The 25,540-nt window shown below is 61.2% G+C and overlaps 1 protein-coding gene across 3 annotated transcripts in view; it reads left to right on the top strand.

Moving 5' to 3' along the window:
• Window positions 1-532: 532 nt before the first annotated feature.
• Window positions 533-25,540, top strand: part of PIGQ (phosphatidylinositol glycan anchor biosynthesis class Q) — a 62,487-nt gene continuing 37,479 nt past the window's right edge. Inside the window, exons 1-4 of one of the 3 annotated variants that reach the window (XM_068147259.1) lie at window positions 533-566; window positions 7,342-8,042; window positions 14,281-14,412; window positions 18,353-18,473. In XM_068147259.1, coding sequence (XP_068003360.1) covers window positions 7,369-8,042; window positions 14,281-14,412; window positions 18,353-18,473 — 927 coding nt within the window. In that variant the 5' untranslated portion in view covers window positions 533-566; window positions 7,342-7,368. Of the gene's footprint in view, window positions 567-6,492; window positions 6,621-7,341; window positions 8,043-14,280; window positions 14,413-18,352; window positions 18,474-25,540 lie in introns of those variants that run through there. The other 2 variants (XM_068147261.1, XM_068147260.1) reach the window with 2 other exon arrangements.

Raw genomic sequence — 25,540 nt, 5'->3', positions numbered from 1 at the left:
CGGCGGCGGCTCGGGGTGGTCTCTATCTCCCGCGGGGTTCGAGAGCAAGGGGAGAGCGGCGGGGGGGGGGGAGGCAGCGGGGGGTGGGGAGGCAGCGGCCGGTGGAGGGGGAGGCAGTGGGGGGGGGGGGGGAGGCAGTGGGGGGGGGGGGGGAGGCAGCGGCGGGAAGGCAGCGGCCGGTGGGGGGGAGGCAGCGGCGGGGGCGGGGGAGGCAGCGGCCGGTGGAGGGGGGGAGGCAGTGGCGGGGGGGGGAGGCAGCGGCCGGTGGGGGGGGAGGCAGTGGGGGGGGGGGGCAGCGGCGGGAAGGCAGCGGCGCGGGGGGGGAGGCAGCGGCGGGGGGGGGGGAGAGGCAGGCAGTGGGGGGGGGGGGAGGCAGTGGGGGGGGGGGCAGCGGCGGGAAGGCAGCGGCGCGGGGGGGGGGAGGCAGTGGCAGGGGGGGGAGGCAGCGGCGGCCCCGCAGCGCGGGCGGAACGCGGGAGCGCAGTTCCCGGTGCCGGCCGGGCCGGGCGCGGTGCACAGCCCGGCGGCAGCGGCGGCTCCCGGCAGCAGCGGCGGCGGAGCGGGCGGTAGGCGGCGGGCCGGGCCGGGGCGGCGGTAGGGGCAGCGGGGCGTGCAGGCCTGCCCGGCCCCGCAGCGGCTGCCCGGCCCCGGGAGGGCTGCGGCGGGCAGGCCCGGCCGGGGTGGGCTGGGCAGGGCCGGCAGCGCGGGGTGCCGCGGGGGGGGGTGGGGGTGTGGTTGAGCCCCGGGGGTGCTGGGGGCAGGTGCTGGGGGCAGGCAGTGCGCTGCTGGTGTCGCCCAGCCCGCCCCTGCCCGCACACCCCGTGGGAAAAGCACCGAAGCCCCGAAAGAGCCAGGGGTTGGAAAGGCTCTCTGAGACCATTGAGCCCAGCCGTGCCCTAGCTCTGCCCGGGCTGGGGCTGAGCCCTGGCACTCAGCACCACAGCTCTGCCTCTGGGAAACACCTCCAGGGGTGGGGATGCAGCCAACCCCCCGGCAGCCTGGGACAGGGCTTGAGAACTCTTCCAGTGAAGAAGTTTCTTCCAGTGTCCAACCTAAACCCACCCCGGTGCACCCCGAGGACATCCCTTCTCATCCTGTCACTTGGGAGAAGAGACCAGCCCAGCACCACAGCTAGGCACAGCTCTGCAACCCCTGCAGCCATGGGCACTCCACCACCTCCCTGGGCAGTGCACAGGGAAGTCATAGAATCATGGAGCTGTCTGGGCTGGAAAAGGCCTCCAAGCACATCCAGTCCAGCCAGCAACCCAACCTCACCATGGGCTCCAAACCCTGGCCCCAGCTGCCATGGCCACAGGGCTCTGGAACCCCTCCAGCCATGGGGACTCCACCACCTTCCTGGGCAGCCTCTGCCAGGCCCTCACCACTCTGGCACCAAAGACATTTGGCCTCCTCTGCAACCTAAGCCTCCCCTGGCACAGTTTCAGGCCATTGCCTCTCCTTCTCTCCCCTGAGCCTAGGGAGCAGAGCCCAAGCCCCAGCTGGCTGCAGCCTCCTCTCAGGGAGCTGCAGAGAGCAAGGAGGTCTCCCTCAGCCTCCTCTTCTCCAGGCTCAACACCCCCAGCTCCCTCAGCTGCTCCTCCCCAGCCCTCTCCTCCAGACCCTTCCCCAGCTTCATTGCTCTTCTTTTGGCATGGTTCAAGTTGGAAAGGACCCAAAAGGTCATACAGTGCCATGCCCCTGCCATGGCCAGGGACATCTTGCACCAGACCAGGTTGCTCAAGTCACAGTATCACAGAATCACCAAGGTTGGAAGAGACCTCAAAGATCATCCAGTCCAACCTGGCACCACAGACCTCATGACTAACCCATGGCTCCAAGTGCCACATCCAATCCCCTCTGGAACACCTCCAGGGATGGGGACTCCACCACCTCCCTGGGCAGCACATTCCAATGGCTAACAGATCTCTCTGGGAAGAACTTTCTCCTCCCCTCCAGCCTAAACCTCCCCTGGCACAGCTTGAGACTGTGTCCTCTTGTTCTGCTGCTGGTTGCTTGAGAGAAGAGGCCAACCCCCACCTGGCTGCAACCACCCTTCAGGGAGTTGTAGACAGCAAAGCCACATCCAGTCTGGTCTTAAACGCTTCCAGGGATCACCTGTCCACAACTTCTCTGGGCAGCCCTGATTTTCACTTCAGATCTCTAATACACAGGGGGAAACCTCTTAGGTTGGATCTGTGTCTTCTGATCTCTTCATGGTCTCCCAGAAAACATAACAAAGGCAAAAAAAAACCCTACTAGAAGTGAAAAATCAACTTGGCTTCTTGTTTTTCAGTCCCTGTGAGTCTAATAGTCATTGAATTAATGACTAATTGAATTAATAATGAATTAATAGGTTGGACTTGATGATCTCTGAGGTCTTCTCCAACCTGGTTGATTCTATGATTCTGTGAGCTTTATGAAAGTGAAATCTGGAGTCCTGAGTCCAGCTCTGGGCTCCCCAGCTCAAGAGAGACAGAGAACTGCTGGAGAGAGCCCAGGGCAGGCTGCAGAGCTGCTGAGGGGCCTGGAGCAGCTCTGGGAGCAGCAAAGGCTGAGAGCCCTGGGGCTGAGAGCCTGCAGAAGAGCAGCCCCAGAGGGCAGCTGAGCAATGCTCAGCAAGAGCTAAAGGAGCTGTGGGGGGCAAGAGGCTGGGGCCAGGCTCTGCTGAGTGCTGCCCAGGGCCAGCAGAAGGGACAGCAAGGGGCAGCAAGTGTCAGGCAGGAGGTTGGAGCTGAGCAGGAGGAGAAAGTTGTTTGGGGTGAGGCTGCTGGAGGCCTGGAGCAGGCTGCCCAGAGAGGTTGTGGAGTCTGCTGGTGTGGAGAGCTTCCAACCCCCCCTGGGCACTGTGCTGCTGGGCAGGGTGCTGGGGGTGCCCTGCTGGAGCAGGGCTTGGGTGAGTGAGCTCCAGAGCTCCCTTCCAGCCCCTCCCTGCTGGGGTGCTGTGGTTCTGTGCCATTTTTCAGCTGTACTCCATGTCTCTGGTCTCTCCCATACCTGGTGTGCTGCTCCCTCACAGCCTCAGGCTGTCACAGCTCCTATTTTTCTCCCCTTCCTTTGGCACACCTTTCCCCTTCCCCTTCTGCTGGGGCTTGGGAAGCCTTTGGGCAAACACAAACTATTTGAGGTTCTCTGAGGTCCTGCTTCCTCCCAGGCTCCATGTCTCCAAGGTTACCCTCTGCTCAAGGAGGGAGAGGTAGGAGCCACTCTCTGGCCTCCCCATCTTGCTGTGGGCTGCAGGGTCCATGGGGTAGCAAAGGATGATGCTCAGTGCCCTCCAGCAGCACACTGAGAGCAAACCCTCAGCAGCCTGCCTGAGGGGGGAGTCTTGGGGTCTGCTTTGTGGTTTTGTAGTCAAAGGGAGAATAAATTCCCAGGAAACCAAGAGACAGCAACTGGGATGCTGTGCCCATTGGAGGGAGACCTCAGTGCCTCAAGGGGCTGCCAGCTCATCCATGAGCTGCCCTCTCCTGCCTGTGGCCATGGCAGGGCTGTGGGGCTGGGAGGTGAGCTGCCATCCCCTGTCTGTGGCCATGGCAGGGCTGTGGGGCTGGGAGGTGAGCTGCCATCCCCTGTCTGTGGCCTTGGCAGGGCTGTGGGGCTGGGAGGTGAGCTGCCATCCCCTGCCCGTGGCCATGGCAGGGCTGTGGGGCTGGGAGGTGAGCTGCCATCCCCTGCCTGTGGCATTGGCAGGGCTGTGGGGCTGGGGGGTGAGCTGCCATCCCCTGTCTGTGGCCATGGCAGGGCTGTGGGGCTGGGAGGTGAGCTGCCATCCCCTGCTGGTGGCATTGGCAGGGCTGTGGGGCTGGGAGGTGAGCTGCCATCCCCTGTCTGTGGCCTTGGCAGGGCTGTGGGGCTGGGAGGTGAGCTGCCATCCCCTGCCCGTGGCCGTGGTAGGGCTGTGGGGCTGGGAGGTGAGCTGCCATCCCCTGCCTGTGGCCATGGCAGGGCTGTGGGGCTGGGAGGTGAGCTGCCATCCCCTGCCTGTGGCATTGGCAGGGCTGTGGGGCTGGGAGGTGAGCTGCCCTCTCCTGTCTGTGGCCATGGCAGGGCTGTGGGGCTGGGAGGTGAGCTGCCATCCCCTGCCTGTGGCCTTGGCAGGGCTGTGGGGCTGGGGAGTGAGCTGCCATCCCCTGCCTGTGGCATTGGCAGGGCTGTGGGGCTGGGAGGTGAGCTGCCATCCCCTGCCTGTGGCCATGGCAGGGCTGTGGGGCTGGGAGGTGAGCTGCCATCCCCTGCCTGTGGCCTTGGCAGGGCTGTGGGGCTGGGAGGTGAGCTGCCATCCCCTGTCTGTGGCCTTGGCAGGGCTGTGGGGCTGGGAGGTGAGCTGCCATCCCCTGCCCGTGGCCGTGGTAGGGCTGTGGGGCTGGGAGGTGAGCTGCCATCCCCTGCCTGTGGCCATGGCAGGGCTGTGGGGCTGGGAGGTGAGCTGCCATCCCCTGCCTGTGGCATTGGCAGGGCTGTGGGGCTGGGAGGTGAGCTGCCCTCTCCTGTCTGTGGCCATGGCAGGGCTGTGGGGCTGGGAGGTGAGCTGCCATCCCCTGCCTGTGGCATTGGCAGGGCTGTGGGGCTGGGGAGTGAGCTGCCATCCCCTGCCTGTGGCCATGGCAGGACTGTGGGGCTGGGAGGTGAGCTGCCATCCCCTGCCCGTGGCCGTGGTAGGGCTGTGGGGCTGGGAGGTGAGCTGCCATCCCCTGCCTGTGGCCATGGCAGGGCTGTGGGGCTGGGGGGTGAGCTGCCATCCCCTGCCTGTGGCCATGGCAGGGCTGTGGGGCTGGGAGGTGAGCTGCCATCCCCTGCCTGTGGCCTTGGCAGGGCTGTGGGGCTGGGAGGTGAGCTGCCATCCCCTGCCTGTGGCCTTGGCAGGGCTGTGGGGCTGGGAGGTGAGCTGCCATCCCCTGCTGGTGGCATTGGCAGGGCTGTGGGGCTGGGAGGTGAGCTGCCATCCCCTGTCTGTGGCCTTGGCAGGGCTGTGGGGCTGGGAGGTGAGCTGCCATCCCCTGCCCGTGGCCGTGGTAGGGCTGTGGGGCTGGGAGGTGAGCTGCCATCCCCTGCCTGTGGCCATGGCAGGGCTGTGGGGCTGGGAGGTGAGCTGCCATCCCCTGCCTGTGGCATTGGCAGGGCTGTGGGGCTGGGAGGTGAGCTGCCCTCTCCTGTCTGTGGCCATGGCAGGGCTGTGGGGCTGGGAGGTGAGCTGCCATCTCCTGTCTGTGGCCATGGCAGGGCTGTGGGGCTGGGGGGTGAGCTGCCATCCCCTGCCCATGGCCGTGGCAGGGCTGTGGGGCTGGGAGGAGGTCCCTTGCTCGCCCTGGCTGCATCCCCAGCTCCTCCTCCTCCTCCTCCTCCTCCTCCTCCTCCTCGCCGTGAGCCGCCAGGTGCCGAGATGCGCTCCAGCGACTGTCCTGCCTTGCAGAGCAGAGGAGCAGAGCCACCGGGGAGCTCTCAGCGCGTTGCAGGGCAGCTCCCTGCTCCTCTTTCCGACTGACTGGGTCCTCGCAGAGGAGGCAGCCTCGGGGCCCTGCCGAAGCTCTGAAGGACAGGGAAGGACGAGGGGCGCCGGGTGCCGCCTGTTCCGCGCCGGCGCCCTGCTCGCTGCGGTTCCAGCCCTGCTCGGAGCCTGCTCCTCATTTAAAGAGACATTGCCACCTGCCTCCCAGCTCCTGCCGCTCACGTCCTGCCCGGCCTCCCCGGGGGCTGGGCACGCAGAGAAACCTTGGCCAGAAAGAGCACTGCTGAGGCAGAGCTGCTGCTTGCCTTCAGGGGCTTGTAGCTCAGGAAGGTGCTGAGGGGGCTGGAGCTGCTCTGCAGCCATGGAGTTGGTGGGGGGGGAAGAGACCTTTAAGGTCACTGAGCCCAACCTTCAGTTTAGGAGAAATGCACTCAGTGCAGAATGGTTCTGCTGGCTGCATCCTGGGGTGCAGCCAGGAGAGTGTGGCCAGCAGGTCGAGAGCTTCTCCACCCTCTCTGCTCTGCCCTGGTGAGGCCACACTGTGTCCATAGACTGGAGCCAGGCCTGGGCTCCCCAGCTGAGGAAGGGCAGGGACTTGCTGGAGAGGGGACAGGCTATGAAGATGATTCAGAGGCTGGAACATCTCTGATGGGGAGGGGGCTGAGAGCACTGGGGCTGTTTAGCCTGGAGAGGAGAAGCCTGAGAGGGGATCTCATCAATGCTGATGTGTCAGGAGGAGGGGAGCAGGCTTTTGTCAGTGGAGCCCAGTGACAGGACAAGGGGTACCAGGCACAAACTGGAGCATAGGAGGTTCCATCAAACATGAGGAAGGGCTGCTTTAACTGAAGGGTGCTGGAGCCCTGCAGCCCAGCACCTGCTCCCTGCAGCAGGCTGCCCAGGGAGGTGGTGGAGTCTCCTTCTCTGGAGTCAGTCAACACCTGCCTGGCTGTGTTCCTCTGTGACCTCCCCTAGGTGACCCTGCCGTGGCAGGGGGGTTGGACTGGCTGATCTTCAGAGGCTTCCAAGCCCGGCCAGTCTGTGATGCTGTGAATTAAAGCTCCCAGCTGAACTTGGATCAGTTCAGCGCTGCAGGCCCTCTGCCAAAAGCCGTGTCTCTGTTTGCCACGAGGGGGAGGAGGCAAGAGGAGAGGAGGGAGCTGGCCAAGGATGTGCAGTGAGTTTGTAGCAGGACACAGTTGGGGGGTTGGTGGCTGATAAAGGAGGCTCTGAGATGCTCTGGCTGCACAGCATGGAGCACTGTTTGATGGTTGGCAATGGGAGCAAATGCTGCTCAGAGGCGTCACAGTGCGCTGCGGCGCGCTCCCTTCCCCAGAGAGTGCTCAAACACAGCCAGTGTCAGACCCAAGAGCTCAGGCTGGAGGGATCCTGCAGCTTTGCCCTCCTGAAACACTGCCCCAGGACTGGGAGAAGGGCTGGGCTGAGAAACTGCAGGCTCAGCATCCCTCTTTACCATGAGGCTGCTGGAACACTGGGACTGGCTGCCCAGGGAGGTGGCTGAGGCTCCATCCCTGGACGTATTCAAGGTGAGGCTGGAGAGGGCTCTGGGCAACCTGCTCCAGTGGAAGATGTCCCTGCTGAGTGCAGGGGGGGAGTTGGACTGGATGCCCTTTGGGGCTCCCTTCCAACCCAAACCACTGCATGATTCAAAGGCTGCAGATTGTCAGGATCCTCTCAGGAGCATTTCTGCTACTTCTAAATAACACTCAGAGGTGTTTAGGTGCTTCTCTGATGGGTCTCTGTCTTTGGCCACCACCAAGGTCATTGTGCAGCTGGTTGGACTTAGTGTTCTAGGCTTAGCTGGGGGCTTTGCTGAGCTCAGGCTCTCCTTGCATCTGACCTCCATCCTCAGGTTCCATCTCTGTGTCTCTCGGCAGGTGCCCTGCTCCTCCTGGCTCGCTGCCATGGTGCTGAAGGTCTTCTTCCCCTCGTGCTGCTCTTCAGCAGACAGTGGCATTTTGGTGGGCCACTGGATCTCCCAGCAGAGCTCTGCTGTTGTCCTGGCTGTGCTCCACTTCCCTTTCATCCCAGTGCAGGTGAGGAAGTACCTCAGCGAGGTCCAGCGGGCGACGCAGGTCGGCCTTTGCGTGCTGGGCTCCTGGACCAACAGCAAGCAGGAGAAGGAGGAGAGCCTCAGGCAGTTCCTGGAAGACCTGGGGACGTTGTTCTCCCACGAGCTGTGGATCCAGATAAGCAGAGAGGGGGACAGCAAATTCTGGAGCTGCTCTGCCCTTCAGAAGCGCTGCAGCCAGCCTCAGGAGGAAGAAATCATCCTGGTGTACTACGAGCAGCGGGAAGTGATGCTGAGCCACCTGCATCCCCCCCTGGGGCCGGCGGCCCCTGCCCGGCAGGGGGCAGCCCACCCCTCCAAGCTGGCTGCCGTCTTTGACACAGTTGCACAGAGCAAGGTGCTGTTCATGACAGACAGGTATGATGAGGGCCCCATCAAGCTGACCCACTGGCAGTCGGAGGGGGTGGAGGCCAGCATCGTGGTGGAGCTGCTGAAGCAGGCCTCGGGGCCCGCCTGCATGCTGCTGACCTTCCTGCTCTCCCTTCTCTCCTGGATCTGCAGGAGCAGGTGGGTGCTGCAGCCTCAGCCAGCTGCTGTGCTTTGGCTGCAGATCTAACTCCTGGCAGGGTTCCTGCTCGGCCCCAGGGAGAAATGCACTCGGTACAGAATGGTTGTGGTGGCTGCATCCTGGGGTGCAGCAGGCAGAGTGTGGCCAGCGGCTGGAGGGAGCTTCTCCACCCTCTCTGCCCTGCCCTGGTGAGGCCACACTGTGTCCAAAGACTGGAGCCAGTTCTGGGATCCCCAGCTCAAGAAGAGCAGGGGCTTGCTGGAGAGGGTGGAGGAAAGGGCTATGAAGATGCTGAGGGGACTGGAACCCTCTGCTCTGCTCTGGGGAGACCTCACCTGCAGTGCTGTGTCTAGCTCTGGAGCCCCCAACACAGGAAACACCTGGACCTGCTGGAGCAAGTCCAGAGGAGGCTGTGAAGGTGATCAGGGAGCTGGAGCAGGGGGACAGGCTGGGAGAGTTGGGGCTGTTCAGCCTGGAGAAGAGAAGGCTCCAGGGAGACCTCAGAGCTGCATTCCCATATCTAAAGGGGACCTGCAGGAAGGCTGGGAAGGGACTATTGAGAAGGGCCTGTGGGGATAGGACGAGGGGAGGGGTTTGGAACTGGAGCAGGGCAGAGGTAGGTTGGACATCAGGAGGAAGTTCTGCACAGTGAGGGTGGAGAGACACTGGGATGGGTTCATCAGACATCCAGGGTGAAACTTGATGGGGTCCTGAGCAGCCTGCTCTGGTTCATAGTATCACAGTATCAGTCAGGGTTGGAAGGGACCACAAGGATCATCTAGTTCCAACCCCCCTGCCATGGGCAGGGACACCCCACACTAGATCAGGCTGCCCAGAGCCTCATCCAGCCATTCTGGTTACAGAATCACAGAAGGGTAGGGGCTGGAATGGACCTCTGGAGCTCATCCAGTCCAAGCCCCCTGCCAGAGCAGGGTCACCTAGAGCACATCACACAGGAACATTTCCAGGTGAGTTTTGAATATCTCCAGAGAAGGAGACTCCACAACCCCCCTGGGCAGCCTGCTCCAGGGCTCCAGCAGCCTCACAGTGAAAAACTTACTCCTCATGTCTCCATGGCACTTCCTGTGCCTCAGCTTCCACTCATTGCCCTTTGTCTTTCTGGGCTTTTTGTAGTCTCATACAGTTACGGACTGGTTTGGGTTGGAACCCAACCAACCTCCCAGCACTGATCAGGGACAGCTGCAGCCACAGCAGGCTGCTCCCAGCCCCAACCAACCTGCCCTGCACTGCTGCCAGCCATGGGGCAGCTCCACCTCTCTGGGCAGCCTGGCACAGGCTCTCCCCACCCTCAGCACCAAACATTTCTCCTTCTCTCCACTCTCAGGCTCCCTCTTGCACTTCAAACCATCCCCCCTTGGCCTGGCCCAACAGGCCCTGCTCAGCAGTCTGTCCCCAGCTCTCTTCTGGCCTCTTGAAGCCCTGCAAGGTCTCCCTGGAGCCTTCTCCTCTGCAGGCTGCACAAGCCCAACCCTCCCAGCCTGGCCTCCCAGCAGAGGGCTTCCAGCCTCCCAGCACTGCTGTGGCCTCCTCTGGCCCTGCTCCAGCAGCTCCCTGCCTGTGCTGTGCTGAGGGCTCCAGAGCTGCCCCAGCCCTGCAGGGAGGTCTCAGCAGGCACAGCAGAGGGGCAGAATCCCCTCCCTGCCCCTGCTGCCCACCCTGCTGGGGAGCAGCCCAGGCCAGGCTGGGGCTGGGTTTGCTGTTCAGGGACGGTCAGCTTTGAGAAGAGGCGGGCGGTGTCCTTTGGGGCCGTGTGTGAGCGCCGGGGACGCAGCCCAGCGGCGTTGGAGACCCCAGGCAGGGAGCGCAGAGCTGCAGCCAGGCTGAGCCTGGCCCTGCGGTCCTGAGCGGCTCCGCTCAAGGCCTCTCTGCGGCGCCACCTGGTGGTGAGGAGCGGCCGCTGCAGAGCGCTCTCCGCGGGGTCTTGGCCGCGGTGTTTCCCTTGCGCTGAAGCGCCCTGGGGAGCTGCTGGGGACATCAGGATGGTTTAGTTGTGAGCTCCCGTTAAAAATGGTCTGTTGGCAAGAATCGTGGCCCCTGAGGATGATGAAGGGACTTGAACCTCTCTCCTGTAAAGAAAGGCTGAGAGCCCTGGCGCTGTTTAGGCTGGGGAAGAGAAGGCTGAGAGGGAGCTTAGCAGCATCTCTAATTAGCTGAGGGGTGGGGGCCCAGAAGAAGGGGCCAGGCTCTTCGTGGTGGTGCCCAGTAATAGGCCAAGGAACAAGGAGCATGAGCTGGAACCCAGGGGGTTTCACCTCAACAGGAGGAGAAAGTTGCTTGGTGTGAGGCTGCTGGAGGCCTGGAGCAGGCTGCCCAGAGAGGTTGTGGAGTCTGCTGGTGTGGAAAGCTTCCAACCCCCCCTGGCTGTGCTCCTGTGTGAGCTGCCCTGGGTGCCCTGCTTTAGCAGGGCCCTGGACTGGATGATCTGCAGAGGTCCCTTCCAACCCCTGTGATTCCCTTGCTGGGTGAGGCTGGGGAGAGCATCAGCACAGGAAAGACTGAGCACAGGAGCCAGCAGCTTTCCTCCTCAGTTCTGCTTGAGCTGAGGTGTTCTGGCAGCTGCTGCTGTGACCAGGAATTTGTCACCTTCAGCCATCTGCACAGAAGGACACAGGTGGAGCCTTCCTCCCTCCTCCCTCCCCCCTGCATTTCAAGTGCAATTCTCTGCTCTAGCACAAGGTTGCCACACCAGGGCTCTGTAACCACTGGGCTGGGCTGTAATTGGAAGAGAAAAGGCATCTGCACTTGTGCCTGGGTGAAGCTGGGGAGCCAGGACAGCTCTGCCATGGGGACCCAGCCTGGCCACCCCCCCTGCCTCCCTCCCCTGCACTCAGCTCTTCCCTCTGCCACTTTGGATCTCACCTGCTGACAAGTCAGCTGAGGAACAGGCTGTGCATCGCTCTCCAAGGTGGGAGGCTGTAAGCAGGAGCTCAGTGACTAACTCAGGGAGGCCTCCAGTGAAGGGTGATTCACTGAGCACTGCCTGGGCTGCACACCCAGTGGCAGTGGGGAGGGGGAGATGCCAGCACCCTGGATTTGAAGCTGGCATCAGGGGTGGTTGAGAGGGCTGAGGAGGTTGGGGGAAGGATGGGTACAGCAACCACACAGAGAAGGACTTGGAAGAAGCATTCCTTAGAGGGCTGCAGACAGGCTGGGAGAGTTGGGGCTGTGCAGCCTGGAGATGAGAAGGCTCCAGGCAGACCTCAGGGCAGCCTTCTGAGCATTCTCCTGGCCCTTCTCTGGACACTTTCCAGCCTGAGTGCCCAGACTGATCTGCCTCTTCCTAGAGCTTCTCCAGGGCTGGCAAAAATCCTCAGGCTGCTTTTGGCAAGTGGGGAGCCTGAGGCACCCAACCACCCAGGCTGGGAGCAGTGAAGAAGCAGTGAGCCAAGGCAGGAGCCCTGACCCACAATGTCAAAGTGTCCCTGTCCCACACCAGCAGCTGCACCTCACCCTTAGAGTGAGATGCAGCAGATCAGCCCCTTGGCCTCTACATGAAAGGCCCAAATTGTCCTGCAGCTGGGCAGCTCAGGAGGTTTAGGTTAGAGGTTAGAAAGAGAGTTGGAGCTGTTCAGCCTGCGGAAGAGAAGGCTCCAGGCAGACCTCAGAGCAGCCTCCCAGTACCTGAAGGGGCTCCAGGAGAGCTGGGGAGGGACTTGGGCCAAGGGCTGGGAGTGCCAGGCCCAGGGCCAATGGCTTTGAGCTGGGAGAGAGGAGACTGAGAGTGGAGAGGAGAAAGGAATCCTTTTCAGTGAGGCTGGGGAGACTCTGGCCCAGGCTGCCCAGGGAGGCTGTGGCTGCCTCCTGCCTGGAGGTAATCAGCTAGCTGTAATCAGCATCACTAAGGTTGGAAGAGACCTCAAAGATCATCAAGTCCAACCTGTCACCACACACCTCATGACTAGAGTAGGGAGGACACTACTGCCCACTGCAGGCTTGAACTCATGACCTTCCCATTAAGGGTCTTGTGCACTACCAACTGAGCCACATCAGGACCAGGCTGGATGAGGCCCTGAGCAGCCTGTGCTGGTGGGAGGTGTCCCTGCCCATGGCAGGGGTTTGAACTCAGTGATCTTTAAGGTCCAACCCAAGCCATTCCATGGCTCTCTGAGATGATGCCCAGAGCAGGATTTGTTCCCCAGCAGTGCTGTGTGGTGGTGCTGTGCATTCTCTGAGCAGCCTGCAGCCCTCCAACGTCCCTTGAGTCCTCAGCAGTCACTGCTGTGCCTTTCTGTGGAGCTGGGGTGGTGAGGGAAGTCAGGCCCCAAAATAATTGAGCATCATTTAGTACTTTGCCTGTGAGTCAGAGGGAACAAACTGTGTGGCTGCTTCCTCCCCTGCAGAGCCTGATGTGGCCTGGGGGAGCTGCTTAGCTGCTGAGTGCTCCCCAGCTGCTGCTGCTGCTGCTCACACTTGGCAGGGCAGGAGGAGAAGAGAGAGGTGAAGACCTTGAGAAAGGAATTTGGAAGCAATAAAGGAAAGAAGCAGGGAGTTGTTTGGGCTGGCAAAGCCCTCCCAGAGCAGCCAGGCCAACACCAACCCAACCCCACCATGGCCACAGGGTTCTGCAACCCCTCCATGGGGACTCCACCACCTCCCTGGGCAGCCTCTGCCAGGCCCTGACCACTCTGCCACCAAAGACATTTGGCCTTCTCTCCAACCTAAGCCTCCCCTGGCACAGTTTCAGGCCATTGCCTCTCCTTCTCTCCCCTGAGCCTAGGGAGCAGAGCCCAAGCCCCAGCTGGCTGCAGCCTCCTCTCAGGGAGCTGCAGAGAGCAAGGAGGTCTCCCTCAGCCTCCCCTTAAGCAAGAGGAGAGGAACTGCAGGAAGAAGATGGTTCTCACAAGCTCCCAGCAGGTTCCAGTCTCTGACTGGTTGTAGTGGGACCTGTGAGCAGCTGCACCATGCTGTGCTGCTGTGCTGAGCACACAGGTGGCTTGAGCCCAGGCTCCTGAGACCCAGCACAGGATGCAATCCCAAAGCTCAGGGTGCAGTCAGGGCCAGGAGGGGTCAGGGCCAGGAGGGGTCAGGGCCAGGAGGGGTCAGGACCAGGTGGAGTCAGGGCCAGGAGGGGTCAGGGCCAGGTGGAGTCAGGGCCAGGAGGGGTCAGGGCCAGGAGGGGTCAGGACCAGGTGAGGTTAGGACCAGGTGGAGTCAGGGCCAGGAGGGGTCAGGACCAGGAGGAGTCAGGGCCAGGAGGAGTCAGGGCCAGGAGGAGTCAGGGCCAGGAGGGGTCAGGGCCAGGAGGAGTCAGGGCCAGGAGGAGTCAGGGCCAGGAGGGGTCAGGGCCAGGAGGGGTCAGGGCCAGGAGGAGTCAGGGCCAGGAGGAGTCAGGATTGCCTTGGAAAGTCAAGGCTGGTGGCTGTGTGGAATGCAGATGGGAGGCTGGGTTGCCTGCCTTGGATGGCTTGGTCTGAAAGGCTGCCTTGGATCTGCTCCCCTGTGTGGTTAGCAGCTAATGGTCTTTGGTGCTGCCACCTCGACACCACCTCTGCTTGCACAGCCTTGGCTCTGCTCAGAATGCTGTGCAGGCCTGGCAGAAGCAGAAAGGGACATAGCCATGGTGCTTGCCCTGGAGGAGGCCTTGGGGTGCTGGGGGGTGAGAGGCTGGACAGTGCCTGGCCTGGGCTGCTCCCCAGCAGTGTGGGCAGCAGGGGCAGGGAGGGGATTCTGCCCCTCTGCTGTGCCTGCTGAGACCTCCCTGCAGGGCTGGGGCAGCTCTGGAGCCCTCAGCACAGCACAGGCAGGGAGCTGCTGGAGCAGGGCCAGAGGAGGCCACAGCAGTGCTGGGAGGCTGGAAGCCCTCTGCTGGGAGGCCAGGCTGGGAGGGTTGGGCTTGTGCAGCCTGCAGAGGAGAAGGCTCCAGGGAGGCCTCCTGGTGGCCTTGCAGAGCTTCAAGAGGCCAGAAGAGAGCTGGGGACAGACTGCTGAGCAGGGCCTGTTGGGCCAGGCCAAGGGGGGATGGTTTGAAGTGCAAGAGGGAGGCTGAGAGTGGAGAGAAGGAGAAATGTTTGGTGCTGAGGGTGGGGAGAGCCTGTGCCAGGCTGCCCAGAGAGGTGGAGCTGCCCCATGGCTGGCAGCAGTGCAGGGCAGGTTGGTTGGGGCTGGGAGCAGCCTGCTGTGGCTGCAGCTGGCCCTGCTGGCTGCAGGGCTTGCCCTGGGTGAGCTGGAGAAGTCCCTTCTGACCCACAGCCCTCTGTGATTCTGTGCCCTCTGCAGGGTGCTGAACTTGTGGCCTTTGTGTTTCTTGTGGAGCAAGCTCTCAGCCTGTCAGCAGCTGGGACATCGCCTGCAGCACCTCCAGCTCCTCAGCAGCACCAAGAAGGCTCAAACCCAGGCTCAGCTCATGAGGTATGAAGTGCACACAGGGTCTCACCCAGCCTTGCTCTAGCCCTGTGTCCTCTGAGCAGCCCAGGCCATGGAGATGAGGACAGGCTGGGAGCATTGGGGCTGTTTAGCCTGGGGGAGAGCAGCCTGGGGAGGGAGCTCCTCAGTGCTGACCCAAGGGTGGGTGTCAGGAGGAGGGGACCAGGTTTGGCTCAGAGGTGCCCAGGGGCAGGACAAAGGCTAATGGGCACAGACTGGGACATGGGAAGTTCCATCTGAACATGAGGAGGAACTTCTCTAACTGAAGGGTGCTGGAGCCCTGGGGCTGCCCAGGGAGGTGGTGGAGTCTCCACCTGTGGAGCCACTCAGAACCTGCCTGGATGTGTTCCTCTGGGACCTGCTCCAGGTGAAGCTGCCTTGGCAGGGGGATTGGACTTGATGACCTCCAGAGGTCCCTTCCAGCCTCTACCACTCTGATCCTGAGTCTGCACAGCACCACAGGCTCCTCCCCTGCACCATGGCCTCTTGTCTTCCCTGCTCTGCTCCCTGCTTGTCTGCAGATCTTGGCACTCTGTTCCTGCTCTTGGCTTGGGAGGGACCATGCAGACCATCCAGTGCCAGCCCCAGTGGGACTTCACCCTGCTCCACAGGGGACTTGGGAAGGGCTGTCCCAGGGCTGGGCCTTGCCAGGTCATTCATAGATCCACTGAGTGGTTTGAGTTGGAAGGGAGCTTCAAGATCATCCAGCTCCAAGGGACCCCTCCCACCAGCACAGCTTGCTCAGGGCCTCATCCAGCCTGGCCTTCAGCACCCACAGGCAGGAGGCAGCCACAGCCTCCCTGGGCAGCCTGGGCCAGAGTCTCCCCAGCCTCACTGCCTTTCTCCACAGCCTGGCAGAGGTGTCAGGAATATCCCCTGGGGGCTGGGACTGGCTGAGCTTTAAGGTCCCTTCCAAGCCAACCCATTCTGTGACTCTGGATTGCCCCCAGGCAGGTTGTGCTGCACCCCTGGCTGCCTTGCCTGGCCCTGCTCTCACTGCTCCCTCAAGCTCATAGCTCTCATCTCTGCTGCTGTTAAGCAGAAGCTGCCATCACTGCCCAGTGGCACTTCCACAGTCCCAGAATCCCAGCATGGGAGGGGTTGGAAGGGACCTCCAGAGCTCATCCAATCCAACCCCCCTGCCAGAGCAGGGGCACCCAGGGCAGGGCACCCAGGAGTACATCCAGGGGGGTTTGGAAGCTCTCCACCCCAGGAGACTCCACAACCTCTCTGGGCAGCCTGCTCCAGGCCTCCAGCAGCCTCACCCCAAACAACTTTCTCCTCCTGCTCAGCTGCAGCCTACTGGGGTCTAGTTTGTGCCCATAGCCACCAGCCCTGTCAGAGGGCACCACTGAAAAGAAAAGGGAGCAAAGCCAGGCTTGAGGGGGTTCTAGAGGTGTGCCTTTGGTGCTGTTCAAGTGAAGTGTGCAAGGACCTGGGGGAAGTTCTCCTGATAAAACAAAAGGAGACCTGGAGGACTCAGCAGCCTTCTCCTTTCACTTCCATGCAAGGCAGAGTGGCCTGGAGAGAGACAAACTGAACTCTGGGGCAGGTTTCTCCTGCTTCTTCTCAGGGGTTGTTACAGGTTCATAGGATGGGGGTGGGAAGGGACCTCTGAAGATCAAGGCCAGGCTGGATGAGGCCTTGAGCCACCTGGGCTGGTGGGAGGTGTCCCTGCCCATGGCAGGGGGCTGGAACTGGATGATTTTTAAGGCTCCTTCCAGCCTAAACCATTCTAAGATTCTGGGATCATCTCCTCCCCCCCTGCTGGAGCAGCTTAGAGTCATAGAATCAATCAGGTTGGAAAAGACCTCAGAGATCATCAAGTCCAAGCTGTCACCCAACACCTCCTGATAACTAAACCATGGCTCCAAGTGCCACATCCAATCCCCTCCTGAACCCCTACAGGGATGGGGACTCCACCACCTCCCTGGGCAGCACATCCCAGTGGCCAATTCCTCTTGCTGGGAAGAACTTTCTCCTCCCCTCCAGCCTGAACCTCCCCTGGCACAGCTTGAGACTGTGTCCTCTTGTTCTGGGGCTGGTTGCCTGGGAGCAGAGCCCAACCCCCAGCTGGCTCCAACCTCCCTGCAGGGAGTTGCAGAGAGCAAGAAGGTCTCCCCTGAGCCTCCTCTTCTCCAGGCTAAGCAACCCCAGCTCCCTCAGCCTCTCCTCACAGGGCTGTGCCCCAGACCCCTCCCCAGCTTTGTTGCCCTTCTCTGGACACCTTCAAGTCTCTCAATGTCCTTCTTGAGCTGAGGAGCCCAGAGCTGGACACAGGACTCAAGGGGTGGCCTGAGCAGTGCTGAGCACAGGGCACAAGGACTTCCCTGCTCCTGCTGGCCACACTCTTCCTGCTGCAGGCCAGGATGCCCTTGGCCTTCTTTGCCCCCTGGGCACACTGCTGGCTCCTGTTCAGCTGCTGTCAACCAGCACCCCCAGGTCCCTCTCTGCCTGGCTGCTCTCAGCCACTCTGTTGGAGGTCACTTAGGACCTTCCAGCAGAGCAGAAGGGTTTAGATGCTATCCTCCTTCACTCACTCTTCTCTCCTGCAGTAGCAGAGACTCCAGCAGCAGTCCCCAAGGCAGTGCAGGAGGCAAAGCAAACCTGCAGAGCAGGGAGAGGCAGAGATCTGAGAGAGATACTGAATGCCCTACAGCCACTGCACCAGCAGGCCTGGGCTCAGGGCTTCTCTGATCAGGAGCACTTCAGACAGGAGCAGATCTGAAGGCCCAAAGTCCCTGTGGTGTTTAATCTGACTTCCCACACAGCTCACCTCAGGGAATTTCATTCACCAGCCCTGGCAGCAAGGAGGCACTTCAGAAACCTTCTGAGTGGAGAATCACAGAATGGATTGGGGCTGCAGGAGCCCTCCAAGAGCAGCCAGTCCAATATCTTCCAAGCCCCACCATGGCCACCAAACCCTGGCCCCAGCTGCCATGGCCACAGAGTTCTGCAACCCCTTCAGCCATGGGGACTCCACCACCTCCCTGGGCAGCCTCTGCCAGGCCCTCACCACTCTCCCAGCAAAGACATTTGGCCTTCTCTCCAACCTAAGCCTCCCCTGGCACAGTTTCAGGCCATTGCCTCTCCTTCTCTCCCCTGAGCCTAGGGAGCAGAGCCCAAGCCCCAGCTGGCTGCAGCCTCCTCTCAGAGAGCTGCAGAGAGCAAGGAGGTCTCCCTCAGCCTCCTCTTCTCCAGGCTCAACACCCCCAGCTCCCTCAGCTGCTCCTCCCCAGCCCTCTTCTCCAGACCCTTCCCCAGCTCTCTTGCCCTTCCCTGGCCCTGCTCCAGCCCTCAGTGTCCTTCTTGCAGTGAGGGACCCAAAGGTGAACCCAGGATTTGAGTTGTGGCCTCAGCCGTGCTGAGTACAGGACAATCCCTGCCCTGCTCCTGCTGCCACCCCAGTGCTGCTCCAGGCCAGGCTGCTGCTGCCCTTCTTGCTCACCTGCCTTGTGGGATCAGGCTGGGAGAGCTGGGGCTGTGCAGCCTGCAGAAGAGAAGGCTCCAGGCAGACCTCAGAGCAGCCTCCCAGTACCTGAAGGGCTCCAGGAGAGCTGGGGAGGGACTTGGGCCAAGGGCTGGGAGTGCCAGGCCCAGGGCCAATGGCTTTGAGCTGGGAGAGAGGAGACTGAGAGTGGAGAGGAGGAAGAAATCCTTTGCAGTGAGGCTGGGGAGAGCCTGGCACAGGCTGCCCAGGAAGGCTGTGGCTGCCTTCTGCCTGGAGGTGTTGAGGACCAGGCTGGATGAGGCCCTGAGCAAGCTGTGCTGGTGGGAGGGGTCCCTGCCCATGGCAGGGGGCTGGAGCTGGGTGCTCCAAGCCCAACCATTCTCCCTCATGCCAGTGAAGCAGGTGGTTGTCACTGAGGCCCTGTCACTGCCCTTCCTTGTCCTCTAACCCTGCTTCTCTTTGTGCTGCATGCAGGAAAGCCAACATCTTTGTGTCCCTGCTGCTGGATGTGGCTCTGGGGCTGCTGCTGATGTCCTGGCTCTACAGGAAGAACAGAATTGGGCACCTTGCTGACACCCTCATCCCTGTGGCTGATGTAAGTCTGCTCCAGGCTGCTCCTCTGAGAATCATGGAAGCAATAGGGTTGGAAAAGACCTCAGAGATCACCAAGTCCAAGCTGTCACCCAGCACCTCCTGACAGCTAACCCATGGCTCCAAGGGCCACATCCAATCCCCTCTGGAACACCTCCAGGGATGGGGACTCCACCACCTCCCTGGGCAGCACATCCCAGTGGCCAATCTCTCTGGCTGGGAAGAACTTTCTCCTCCCCTCCAGCCTAAACCTCCCCTGGCACAGCTTGAGACTGTGTCCTCTTGTTCTGGTGCTGGGTTCCTGGGGGCAGAGCCCAACCCCCACCTGGCTCCAACCTCCCTTCAGGGAGTTGCAGAGAGCAAGAAGGTCTCCCCTGAGCCTCCTCTTCTCCAGGCTAAGCAACCCCAGCTCCCTCAGCCTCTCCTCCCAGGGCTGTGCCCCAGACCCCTCCCCAGCTTTGTTGCCCTTCTCTGGACACCTTCAAGTCTCTCAATGTCCTTCTTGAGCTGAGGAGCCCAGAGCTGGACACAGGACTCCAGGGGTGGCCTGAGCAGTGCTGTGGCCTAACCCACCTGCTGTGGGTGCTGAGCAGCCCTTGGTGTGGGGGCAGCTGTAAGGAGGCAGTGCCTTACACACAGGGGGTTCAGAGGGAGCCCTGCCTGCAGGTGAGGTCTTCTCAAAAGCAGTCAAACCTTCCAGGCAAGCCTGCTGGGGCTGCTGGAGAGGAGCAGAGCTCTGCTTTGCATGTGCAGGGAACAGCAATTAGATGTTTACCAGAGGGCTGCTCCAGCCCCTCCAGAGGAACAGCTATGGCTTGGACAGAGCTCTGCAGGAGCAGGTTGAGTGGGTACCAAGCCAGAATACTTCTAGTCTGGAGTGAATTCTCCCCCACACTCCAAGAAGGACATTGAGAGGCTGGAGGAGGGCCAGAGAAGGGCAAGAGAGCTGGGGAAGGGTCTGGAGAAGAGGGCTGGGGAGGAGCAGCTGAGGGAGCTGGGGGTGTTGAGCCTGGAGCAGAGGAGGCTGAGGGAGACCTCCTTGCTCTCTGCAGCTCCCTGAGAGGAGGCTGCAGCCAGCTGGGGCTTGGGCTCTGCTCCCAGAGAGCAACCAACAGGACAAGGGGAAACAGCCTCAAGTTTCCCCTCGGGAGGTTCAGGTTGGCCATGAGGAACAACAGCTTCCCCTTGAGGGTTGTCCAGGCCTGGCCCAGGCTGCCCAGGACAGTGGTGCAGTCCCCATCCCTGGAGGGGTTCCAGAGCTGTGTGTCTGTGGTGTTGAGGGTCATGGCTCAGTGCTGGCCCTGGCAGTGCTGGGGTCAGAGTTGGACTCAATGCCCTTGAAGGCTTTTCCAGCCTGAATGATTCCATGGGTCTCTGAGAGGAAGTGTCCTCAAATTGCTGCTGTGTGGGGCCTGGGGGACAGGAGAAATCCCTTCTGTCAGCTGGGTTGGATCTGATCAGGAGCTGCAAAGTCAAAGGGTCTGATAGGGTGCTGCAGAGTGCAGTGTGACAGGCAGGGCAGCTGTGCTTGTGAAGAGGCCTTTGGGGAGGGGGAACCAAAGGGTGGCAGGTCACAAAGCTCTGCAATCCTGCCTCAGAGCTCTGCTGTGCAGGTGGCAAACCAGGAGCACTGTGGTTTGCTCCAGCAGAGCTCCCCTTGCCCACCCAGCTCATAGTATCATCATAGTATCACAGTATCAGTCAGGGTTGGAAGGGACCAGAAGGATCATCCAGTTCCAACCCCCCTGCCATGGGCAGGGACACCCCACACTAGATCAGCCTGCCCAGAGCCTCAGCCAGCCTGGCCTTAAACACCTCCAGGGACAGGGCCCAAACCACCTCCCTGGACAACCCATTCCAGGGCTTCACCACTCTCATGGGGAAGAACTTCCTCCTCCCCTCCAGGCTGAATCTCCCCACCTCCAGCTTCATTCCATCCCCCCTAGTCCTATCACTGCCTGAGATCCTGAGCAGTCCCTCCCCAGCCTTCCTGTAGCCCCCTTCAGATCCTGGAAGGCCACAATTATCCCTCCCCATCAGCACAGATGCAGGAGGAACAAGGCTGACTCACTTCACCCTGCTCCTTGGGTGGCTCCTTGGAGGTGCACTTCTCCCCTCTGCTGTCTGTTTGGTGCTGGGAAGGAGGTCAGAGGCTGCAGAGCAGGCACTGACCCCAGGTCAGCTCTGTTGAGGGAGTGCTGAGTGCTGGCCTGCAGGTGCACAGCCCCAGCCTTTCTCTGCCCACTTGCAGTATCACACAGTCTCACAGTATAACTAAGCTTGGAAAGGACCTCGAGGATCATCAAGTGCAACCTATCAACACAGACCTCATGATCAAACCATGGCTCCAAGTGCCACATCCAATCCCCTCCTGAACACCTCCAGGGATGGGGACTCCACCACCTCCCTGGGCAGCACATCCCAATGACTAACGACTCGCTTGGTGAAGAACTTTCTCCTCCCCTCCAGTCTAAACCTCCCCTGGCACAGCTTGAGACTGTGTCCTCTTGTTCTGCTGCTGGGTGCCTGGGAGCAGAGCCCACCCCCCACCTGGCTCCAACCTCCCTGCAGGGAGTTGCAGAGAGCAAGAAGGTCTCCCCTGAGCCTCCTCTTCTCCAGGCTAAGCAACCCCAGCTCCCTCAGCCTCTCCTCACAGGGCTGTGCCCCAGACCCCTCCCCAGCTCTGTTGCCCTTCTCTGGACACCTTCAAGTCTCTCAATGTCCTTCTTGACCTGAGGAGCCCAGAGCTGGACACAGGACTCAAGGGGTGGCCTGAGCAGTGCTGAGCACAGGGCACAAGGACTTCCCTGCTCCTGCTGGCCACACTCTTCCTGATGCAGGCCAGGATGCCCTTGGCCTTCTTGGCCCCCTGGGCACACTGCTGGCTCCTGTTCAGGCAGCTGTCAATCAGCACCCCCAGGTCCCTCTCTGCCTGGCTGCTCTCAGCCACTCTGACCCCAGCCTGTAGCACTGCCTGGGGTTGCTGTGGCCAAAGTGCAGCCCCTGGCACTTGGACTTGTTGAATGCCATCCCATTGGATTCTTGTCTTCTATTTCTGGGACAGGAGCTGGCTCTTTCCATGGGATCCTTGCTGGCAGCTGGAGAGCATCCCCTTTGCTCTTCCTCCAGCTGCTTGGGATGGAGGGGATTTTCTTCTGAGCAGAGAATTCCATCAGCAGCTTCACTTTTCCAGCTCTGCTGCCTGCCTTGGCAGGAGCTCACACTTCCCTTGCTCTGCCTCTAATCATAGGGCCATGGAATCATGGAAATGTTTCAGCTGGAAAACACCTCCAGGATCAGCTCTCCTCCAAGGACAGGCTGGGAGAGCTGGGGCTGTGCAGCCTGGAGAAGAGCAGGCCACCAAACCCTGGCCCTAGCTGCCATGGCCACAGGGTTCTGCAACCCCTCCAGGCATGGGGACTCCACCACCTCCCTGGGCAGCCTCTGCCAGGCCCTGGCCACTCTGACAAAAAAGACATTTGGCCTCCTCTCCAACCTAAGCCTCCCCTGGCACAGTTTCAGGCCATTGCCTCTCCTTCTCTCCCCTGAGCCTAGGGAGCAGAGCCCAAGCCCCAGCTGGCTGCAGCCTCCTCTCAGGGAGCTGCAGAGAGCAATGAGGTCTCCCTTAGCCTCCTCTGCTCCAGGCTCAACACCCCCAGCTCCCTCAGCTGCTCCTCCCCAGCCCTCTTCCCCAGACCCTTCCCCAGCTCTCTTGCCCTTCTCTGGCCCTGCTCCAGCTCCTCAATCTCCTTCCTGCAGCGAGGAGCCCAGAGCTGAACCCAGCACTCAAGCTGTGGCCTCCCCAGTGCCCAGCCCAGGGGCACAATCCCTGCCCTGCTCCTGCTGCCACCCCACTGCTGCTCCAGCCCAGGCTGCTGCTGCCCTTCTTGCCCCCCTGGGCACCCCCTGGCTCCTGTTCTCTCTGTGTCTGTGTGCACCCAGGAGCACTCTTGCTTTACACTGACTGCTGCCTTCAACCAGTGTCCATGAAGCATTTCTCCCACTCTCTCTCTCTCTTGGAAAGCCTTCTTCTGATCTCCCTGTGGGCACTCACTGCAACCTCTACCCCACCACCTCCCTGGGCAGCCTGTGCCAATCCCTGAGCTGTCTTGCAGCAAAGAAATGATCTTTGCCTTGTTCCAAGCCCCAGGCCTGGGATCATTCTGCCCTGCTGTGCTTTCAGAAGGTGTCAGGCAGCATCCAGCCTGGCTCTGGATCCTGCTCATTGCTGTCTGTGTTCTCTTCCCCTGGGCCCATTGTAAGGGTTGCAGGTTTGGAGGCTTGCTGCAGGCAGCACTCAGCAGCAGTGCAGCAGAAGGCAGCACAGTTCTTGCCACAGCCTTGCTCCTGTCTTTGAGCCATGCACCAAAAGCATTTTCCTCTCTCATTTCTGAGCCTCTTCACCTCAGGGATCCTTCAGCTGCAGCTCTCCAGAGCTCTGCCTCTGCAGAGGGACCTTGCCAGGCTGGGCAGATGGGCAGAGGCCAAGGGAAGGAGATTGAACACATCCAAGTGCCAGGGGCTGCACTTTGGCCACAACAACCCCAGGCAGTGCTACAGGCTGGGGGCAGAGTGGCTGGGAGCAGCCAGGCAGAGAGGGACCTGGGGGTGCTGGTGGACAGCAGCTGAACATGAGCCAGCAGTGTGCCCAGGGGGCCAAGAAGGCCAAGGGCATCCTGGCCTGCAGCAGGAAGAGTGTGGCCAGCAGGAGCAGGGAAGTCCTTGTGCCCTGTGCTCAGCACTGCTCAGGCCACCCCTTGAGTCCTGTGTCCAGCTCTGGGTACCTCAGGTCAAGAAGGACATTGAGAGACTTGAAGGTGTCCAGAGAAGGGCAAGAAAGCTGGGGAGGGGTCTGGGGCACAGCCCTGTGAGGAGAGGCTGAGGGAGCTGGGGTTGCTTAGCCTGGAGAAGAGGAGGCTCAGGGGAGACCTTCTTGCTCTCTGCAACTCCCTGCAGGGAGGTTGGAGCCAGGTGGGGGTTGGGCTCTGCTCCCAGGCAGCCAGCAGCAGAACAAGAGGACACAGTCTCAAGCTGTGCCAGGGGAGGTTTAGACTGGAGGTGAGGAGAAAGTTCTTCCCAGCAAGAGAGATTGGCCACTGGGATGTGCTGCCCAGGGGGGTGGTGGAGTCCCCATCCCTGGAGGTGTTCAGGAGGGGATTGGATGAGGCCATTGGAGCCATGGTTGAGTTGATCAGATGGTGCTGGGGGAGAGGTTGGACTTGGTGATCTCTGAGGTCTTTCCAACCTGGTTGATTCTGTAGCCTGTGTTCTGTGGCACTGCTCTAAGTGTCCAGCTCTCAGAACTCTGATTTCTTAACAAGTCTGCAGGGCAGTGGCTTTTGGCTGGGTTCCTGCTTGCACAGGTGGCTCTGGGAGGGCTTCCATCTGCCCAGTGTCGTTGGCAGATGGACACTCTCCCTGCTCAAGGTGTGTCTGAGCCCAGCTCCTGCCAGGCAGGGGCTGGCTTGTCAGAGGTCCTTCCTCCTTCAGCAGGTCAGCTCCTCTGTCACTCAGCTCACACATCCTGGGGGCAGCTCTCTGCTGCAGTTCAAGAAGGACATTGAGAGACTTGAAGGTGTCCAGAGAAGGGCAACAAAGCTGGGGAGGGGTCTGGAGCACAGCCCTGGAGGAGAGGCTGAGGGAGCTGGGGTTGCTTAGCCTGGAGAAGAGGAGGCTCAGGGGAGACCTTCTTGCTCTCTGCAACTCCCTGCAGGGAGGTTGGAGCCAGGTGGGGGTTGGGCTCTGCCCCCAGGCAGCCAGCAGCAGAACAAGAGGACACAGTCTCAAGCTGTGCCAGGGGAGGTTCAGGCTGGAGGTGAGGAGAAAGTTCTTCCCAGAGAGAGTTGTTAGCCCTTGGGATGTGCTGCCCAGGGAGGTGGTGGAGTCCCCATCCCTGGAGGTGTTGCAGAGGGGATTGGATGTGGCCCTTGGAGCCATGGGTTAGCTGTCAGGAGGTGCTGGGTGACAGCTTGGACTTGGTCTCTGAGGTCTTTTCCAACCCTATTGATTCTGTGCTTCTCTGATTCTCTGTCTCCTGCTGCTTTCCTGACCCTGCTGCCTCCAGGAGCTGCTGCTTGCTTTCCTGGAAGTGCTAAGGCATGGGGGTGGCCTGGAGCTCAGGCAGTGCCTTGCACTCTGCTTCTCCAAGCTAATCAGTTCAGGCCACCAGCACCTTACAGAGTCACAGAATCTTGGAATCATGGAGGTTGGGGAAGCCCTCCCAGAGCAGCCAGTCCAACCAGCAGCCCAACCCCACCATGGGCACCAACCCCTGCCCCAGCTGCCATGGCCACAGGGCTCTGCAACCCCTCCAGCCATGGGGACTCCACCACCTCCCTGGGCAGCCTCTGCCAGGCCCTGACCACTCTGGCACCAAAGACATTTGGCCTCCTCTCCAACCTAAGCCTCCCCTGGCACAACGTGAGGACATTTCCTCTTGTCCTAGTGTCAGTTACTTGGGAGGAGAGCCCGAGACCAGCCTCACTCCAACCTCCTTGCGGGTAGCTGCAGAGAGCAGTGAGGTCTCCATTCAGCCTCCTCTTCTTCAGGCTGAACACCCCCAGCTCCTCAGCCTCTCACAGATTGTGAGGGGTTGGAAGGGACCTCTGGAGAGCACCCAGTGCAAGCCCCTGCCAGAGCAGGAGCCCCCAGGGCAGGGCACCCAGAACACAGCCAGGGGGGTTGGAAGCTTCCACCCCAGCAGACTCCACAACCTCTCTGGGCAGCCTGCTCCAGGCTCTGCCACCCTCACAGGGACAAAGGTTTCCCTCCTGGCCCTCTGGCAGCTCCTCTGCTCCAGCTTGCCCCCAGTGCCCCTTGTGCTCTCCTTGGCCAGCCCTGAGCAGAGCCTGGCTCCAGCCCTGCACATCTTCAGCCCCAGCACTGAGGGCAGCCCTCAGGCTGCTCTGCTCCCAGCTCCAAGCCCCAGCTGCCTCAGCCTGGCCTCCCAGGGAGATGTTCCACTGCCTGCAGCAGCTCTGTGCCTCTGCCATGGACTCTCTCAGGCACTTCCCTGAGGTCCTTCTTGAGCTGAGGGGCCCAGAACTGGAGACAAGATTCCAGAGGTGACCT

Source organism: Melanerpes formicivorus, unplaced genomic scaffold (genome assembly GCF_026170545.1).
Source record: "Melanerpes formicivorus ecotype bairdi unplaced genomic scaffold, bMelFor1.0.p_v2 SCAF_14, whole genome shotgun sequence".
NCBI classification, from domain to species: Eukaryota; Metazoa; Chordata; class Aves; order Piciformes; family Picidae; genus Melanerpes; species Melanerpes formicivorus.
Note: the sequence above shows the minus strand (reverse complement) of the source record. Positions and strands in the feature narration are given on the sequence as shown.